Genomic DNA, 6,569 nt, shown 5'->3' with positions numbered 1-6,569 from the left:
ATATGCTTTCTATGACATAAGACCAGTAAGGCAAAGAAGCACTTATGACTTCCGTGGGCATAAAAAACTACTTTGGGACACGTAGCAAATTAAAGTAACTGCTAAGAAAACCCAAGATTATGTATTTTGACAATGATGTACCACCTACACGTTTTATACTTTATGGCCACCTCCCTAAAGTCCCGTTCTAGCACCGCTTATTGTGTTAGTTACCCTCATCACCTGACTGGTCACGCCTGTTGCGTCACGGTATCAATCACGTGATAGCTACAGTGAAATAGTCAGCTGAAAGCCGCTCTGCATTGCAGCTGCGTTTCTTCAAAGACGAAAACAAAGTCGGTGCTGTGATCGTCAAGGAATCAGCTATGCTTCCGTTCATTTTGTTACTTGTTTCAACAGGTATGACACTGAATGTTGTCGGTAAACCAAAATAATCTACCAGGATTTATTATTCTTCAACGCATGTTTTTTTTAACGCGTTCCGGCCTTTGTCATACAGCCGGCTTTGTGACTCAAAATGGGTCTGGGGGATAAAACGGATGTGAAAGTTTGTTGCGTTCTAGCGTTGGGCACTGTAATAAGTTAACTGTATCCCTCCGGAGGTTGCTATAGTCAAGTAAGATTGAGTCGTGCGAAAAATGCCAATTCATCCTGGCGCTTGACGTATTTGAGTACCGCTGTTCTTGTTTAGTATCGTTAGTCAATTTATAGGAAGTTGGTAAGTTAAAGTTTAACAGCTCTCCTCTCGTCATCCTGTACAATTCTAACTAATACACATACACAGGTATAATCTAAACAGATAATTTAGTAAAAGGGGGACTTGTGAGTTTTAGGTAATTGCAGTTTGCTGTAAAAAGCAATTTCCCCTCCGTAAAAGGTTATTTATTATAAAATAGAATTTGATTGAAAACTTATCCTTTCCCTGAAGTGTAAAAGGATAAACAACCAAGTTGGTAAATTTGTTTTGCTACTAGAGCAGCATGGTTGCGCAGCGCTGGCGATTTTGCCTCGTAGAGATACCGATGTACACGTTCTAGTTGGTCTCTGCGTTTGCACGTTCTTCCCGTAAGCGTGTTCGGTAAACTGTCGCATGACAGTGTCAGAGAGAGTGTATGTGCTTGCTTACCTGGGATTGTTCCTGATTTGTGTCCTGTGCTGACTGGAATTGGCTCCAGCTTCCTCGTAACTGAGCCCTTGGTCAGAGGGTTAACAATTTGGGTGGGTGGATGGACGAATGAATGCTTATTACTACCCAGTTTTTCCATTCGTTTGTCTAGTTTAGTTAACGCCTCTGTAATAAAGGTTAGTGGGTGTCGTCCCCAACCCCCTCCCCCCCACATGTGCAGGTTAGTTTTATTTTTGTTCAACATGTTTAGTATTATAAGCATTATTTACATGCTACAGATTAATAGTGTTTGCTTTATAATTTTTGCCATGGGCATGGATATAAGTCTCAGACGTATGCAGTGCATCATGGATTGGTGTTTTTACTACAGCTTGAGGTGTCTCTTGTGACATTCCTGTCAATTTAAATGCTTGCCCTATGATCTAAAGGTGTAGCACTGTTGTAATGGTCCTTTTACTAAATTAAATACACACAGTTTAATCTGTGAAGTTGTGATTGTCTGTTGCAGTAGATGTTGTAGTGGCCTCTGAGTCAAAATAATGTTTAATCTAAGATGTTGTGTAATAAGCTGTTTTAGAACAGTACTGTACAGTAGTACAGAGGGGTATAGCACTGCTTCATGATTCAAACAATCCAGGTTTGGTGTCTATCACCTGGCCTTTGTCTTGGTGAACTGTCTTGGCATATTCTCGCCATGTCTTTGTGAGGTTTCCCAACGGGTACTCTTCCCATTGCACCCCATTCAAAAAAGCTGTGCAAGTTGGGTGTGACTGTTTTATGGCCTTGGTTTGCATTAATGTATTGTCTAATTTAGTGATGCCCTGTCTGTGATTGTTTCTGCTTTGTGTCCAGCACTGCCAGATTAGACTCTGGCTGTTTACAACCCTGAATTTTGAAGAAGGTTTTAGAGAATGTGAGTAAAGTCCTTCCTAAGAAGGGGTTTGATCTGTTGGACACCTTCAGGTTTTTATGTTTTGTGTAATCTAGATGCATCCTCCTTGAGACTGTGTTCAGCTGCAAAGACATGTAAAGTATTTATGTAAAAAATGAAATAGTTACTTGCAACTTTGAACAACTAAGCTGATCTTTAGTTGCATAACATTTTGACCAGTGTTTATAATGAAGCAGGGTGATCTTGTACTGTACATCATGGCAGGCTGTCCTTGTGAACCTTGGTTCAAATCTGAGTTTTTGCTAGATCTTGTTGTGATCAGATATTCTTGTGATATACTTATTGTGTAATCTTTGCGTCACCTTTGATTTTGTTCTTGATTTCATTATCTTATCACCACTTGTTGAAAATCATTGACATGAAACTCACTTAATCGTCTTGTGACCAATAAGTAGTATGATTTTATTTTGAAGGTGTATGTTGTGTGTGGTTTTTGTTTCCTCCCCCAACAGTTATGCTTGACTATATTATTTCTGAGTTATTCCTGAGCCAACAGATTTTTATCTTTAATGGTGCCTGAAGGCAAGGGGTGATCCATACTAGTTTCTGCTTATGGGTTATTGTGAGACCTAAGGGAGAACTTTTTTTTTTTTTTTCTCCTCAAAAGTTTGAACCCATATACTAAACTTCGTTTCTGATTTTATCGGCTGGTTTTTAAAGTGAGGTAGGTGCTACTCTGCTCTTGGAGATTGCAAAATTAAAATAGTTTCTGCTAGTAGTAGTTATGCAATCCTTTTTTTCAATGTTCATCCAGAGTTTTCCAAGATGACTTGACTGTTATTAAAAAGTGCATTTTGTTTAAATTTCATTAACAAAATGGTAGCACCATGCTTAATAGTGATTGTATTAACTGAGTAGCTTTATTTTGGGCTTGCTGGAGAATGGCTTTGAAGTGTCTCGGGCATTAAACACTTAAAGAAGGTGTTTTCACTGTACAGACTTTGGTACCAGCATTTAATAATAATAATAATAATAAATATATATATTTTTTTTATTTTTTATAAATGCTTTCAGGTGTACTGATGCAGAACTCGGAAGTAGGTCAAATTGTGGGTAGCATTGTACTCCTCTGACCAGCTTGTCTTTTTTTTTTTTTTTTTATATTTACAGTAGTGCTCAGTTTATAAGTGAATACTGCTTCTTCTTTGAGCATTATCTGTTCTATTTAATGAACTTTTTTGTATTTGATTTGAACTTCCATCTTATTTCAAGGGAAGTGAAAGTCGCAACAGATATAATCTTCCTCTTTTTGTTGTTGGGGTGGGGTCTCAAACTCTCTTTTTAAAAAGTTTATTTGTACTTTTGAAGTTGAAACTGTACTCTTGAACTTAAAAATGGGGAACTTTGAAGACATATAGCCCAACAGACTGTTAAATTTATTATATGAAGGAAGCCATTTATTTCACCTGTCTGTGACTTGATGTTCACGTATATGGCTAGGCTTTGATAAAAGGGCCATTAAGTATTCCTCCCCTTGGCTGTTAGTCCTGTTTTATATACGTTACATTTTGCATGCTGTTTTTTTACACTTTCTGTGCTGTTATGTGCATCTGCAGCAGCACTCTGTAGATGTCATTCTGGATATTGCCTTGTAATTTTAAATTCAATTACTAATTCATCATTTTGTAAATTGGTGTACTTGTATGTACAACCATATACAGTACATACAGCCACCACTTTACATCTAGACTCATTTTTCTCCCCTATTGTCAGTAGCCTAAACAATATATACTGCTCAAAAAAATTAAAGGAACACTTTGAAAACACATCAGATCTCAATGCGGAAAAAGAAATCCTCCTGGATATCTATATTGATATAGACTGGGTAATGTGTTAGGAACGAAAGGATGCCACATCGTTTGATGGAAATAAAAATGATCAACCTACAGAGCCCTGAATTCAAAGACGCCCCAAAAATCAGAGTGAAAAAATTGTGGCAGTCTAGTCCATTTTGCCAAAATTTAATTGCAGCAACTCAAAATTGTACGCAGCACTTTGTATGGCCCCTGTGTTCTTGTATACATGCCTGACAACATCGGTGCATGCTTCTAATGAGATGACAGATGGTGTTGTGGGGATCTCCTCCCAGATCTGGACCAGGGCATCACTGAGCTCCTGGACAGTCTGAGGTGCAACCTGGTGGCATTGGATGGACTAAAACATAATGTCCCAGAGGTGTTCTATTGGATTTAGGTCAGGAAAGTGTGGTGGCCAGTCAATGGTATCAATTCCTTCATCCTCCAGGAACTGCCTGCATACTCTCACCACATGAGGCCAGGAATTGTCGTGCACCAGGAGCCACTGTACCAGCATAGGGTCTGACAATGGGTCCAAGGATTTCATCCTGATACCTAATGGCAGCCAAGGTGCCTTTGTCAAGCCTGTAGCGGTCTGTGTGACCCTCCATGGATATGCCTCCCCAGACAATCATTAACCTACCACCAAACTGCTCATGCTGAATGATGTTACAGGCAGCATAATGTTCTCCATGGCTTCTCCAGACCCTTTCACTTCTGTCACGTGCTCAGGGTGAACCTGCTCATCTGTAAAAAGCACAGGGCACCAGTGGTGCATCTGCCAATTCTGGTATTATATGGCGAATGCCAATTGAGCTGCATGCTGCTGGGCAGTGAGCTCAGGGCCCATTAGAGGACATGGGGCCCTTGGGTCACCCTCATGAAGTCTTTCTGGTTGTTTGGTCAGAGACATTCACACCAGTGGCCTGCTGGAGGTCATTTTGTAGGGCTCTGGCAGTGCTCATCCTGTTCCTCCTTTCCCAAAGGAGCAGATACTGGTCCTGCTGATGGGTTATGAACCTTCTATGGCCCTCTCCAGCTCTCCTAGAGTAACTGCTTGTCTCCTAGAATCTCCTCCATGCCCTTGAGACTGTGCAGGGAGACACAGCAAACCTTCTGGCAATGACACGTATTGATGTGCCATCCTGGAGAAGTTGGAATACCTGTGCAACCTCTGTAGGGTCCAGGTATCGCCTCATGCTACCAGTAGTGACACTGACTGTAGCCAAATGCAAAACTAGTGAAGAAACAGTCAGAAAAGATGAGGAGGGAAAAATGTCAGTGGCCTCCACCTGTTAAACCATTCCTGTTTTGGGGGGCATCTCATTGTTGCCCCTCTAGTGCATCTGTTGTTAATTTCATTAACACCACAGCATCTGAAACTGATTTACAACCCCCTCTGCTACTTAACTGACCAGATTAATATCCCATAAGTTTCATTGACTTTATGCTATACTCTGATTAAAAAGTGTTCCTTTAATTCTTTTGAGCAGTATATAAGTTTTTTTATTTATTTTTTTTGTTGTCGGGTTTAACACATTTGAATAAACACAAGTTACACAGGAATTTATGCAGAGGCTTGTGGTGTTGTCTCGGTTTTGATGTTCAGTGTTTGATTCCTGTTCTCATTTGTTAGCTTTCCTGCCTCCTCCCGAAAGATGCAGATTAGGTTAATTTCCAGCTGTGTGTAGGAGCTGTGATGAACCCTGCTCTCTAGTGTTTTTCCCCATTTTTCCTTATAACCCTGTGTTTGGGTTTGAAAATGTGTACAAGTTAAGTTACCCTGTATCTAAAGAAACCACTTAATCTTGAAACCCATGTAATTTACTATTAACAAATCACACTTTTTCCTGTGGCTGCAATTGTAATTTTGAAAGAAAAAAATCGACAGTAGTTGAAAGCATTTTGTTTTACACTTTGTTTTCAAAGTTATGATGTCAATATGTGCATGGTATCATGAAGCTTGCAGTTTTTCATCTTGGTATCTGTCTTTAACACTGCTCTTTACTGGCAACAGTTGTTTCAATATTTGATGTGGTGCTTTATTTTTATTATTACCAGTGGTGGTCACATGTTGTGCCATTCGAAACCTTTTTCCCTACAGAGTAAAAGGTCTGTTTTTGTTATAGTGGAATCAATAGGAAATAATAAGCTTCTGACAACACTACTCATTAAAGTGGAATTGAAAAGCACTATATAAATGTAGCATTTTAAAATTTTATGTATTTGTGTTTCTGCCTGGCTAAAATTGCCATTTTGTATGTATATTATGTCGATTCATCTAGAATCCGTATGACCAGAGAAACCAGAGGTCCCAAGGTTTCTGTGTCCTTTACATATGACTACTTGAAACTTCAACATTTTTGTTTTGCTTCCTCTGTCTCATGTTCAAACCTACTTGCTGCCCATCCGACAAACTGTCCTACTTTAGATACATATCACTGAAACAATTTTTACCCCATTGTGTGGGTGGGGTGTTCCTTTTTTTTTTTCTCTTCCCCCTCCCTCTTTTGAAGGAAAAAAATGTTGAGCCTTCTCAGCGTAAGTGCAATTCTGAGGTACTGCTGTGATTCAGAATCTGATACATGAGCACTGTGTCATATGAAATGAGGTAATCATAGATGACATTTCCTTGTTATTGCAAAAAAAAAAAAATTGTCCTTCTAGCTGAATTACCCAGCTAGACACTTGGTGG

The 6,569-nt window shown here is 39.4% G+C and overlaps 1 protein-coding gene across 2 annotated transcripts in view; it reads left to right on the top strand.

The window, feature by feature from the left end:
- The first annotated feature begins 262 nt into the window (after window positions 1–262).
- Window positions 263–6,569, top strand: part of LOC120539101 (prosaposin) — a 29,945-nt gene continuing 23,638 nt past the window's right edge. For both annotated transcript variants that reach the window (XM_039768870.1, XM_039768864.1), the window contains exon 1: window positions 263–399. In XM_039768870.1, the coding sequence (XP_039624804.1) occupies window positions 366–399 (34 nt within the window). In that variant the 5' untranslated portion in view covers window positions 263–365. The remainder of the gene's footprint in view (window positions 400–6,569) is intronic.

The sequence above is a fragment of the Polypterus senegalus genome, chromosome 1 (genome assembly GCF_016835505.1).
Source record: "Polypterus senegalus isolate Bchr_013 chromosome 1, ASM1683550v1, whole genome shotgun sequence".
In the NCBI taxonomy this organism is placed as follows: Eukaryota; Metazoa; Chordata; class Cladistia; order Polypteriformes; family Polypteridae; genus Polypterus; species Polypterus senegalus.
The sequence above is the reverse complement of the archived record's forward strand: the minus strand, read 5'-3'. Positions and strand labels throughout refer to the sequence as shown.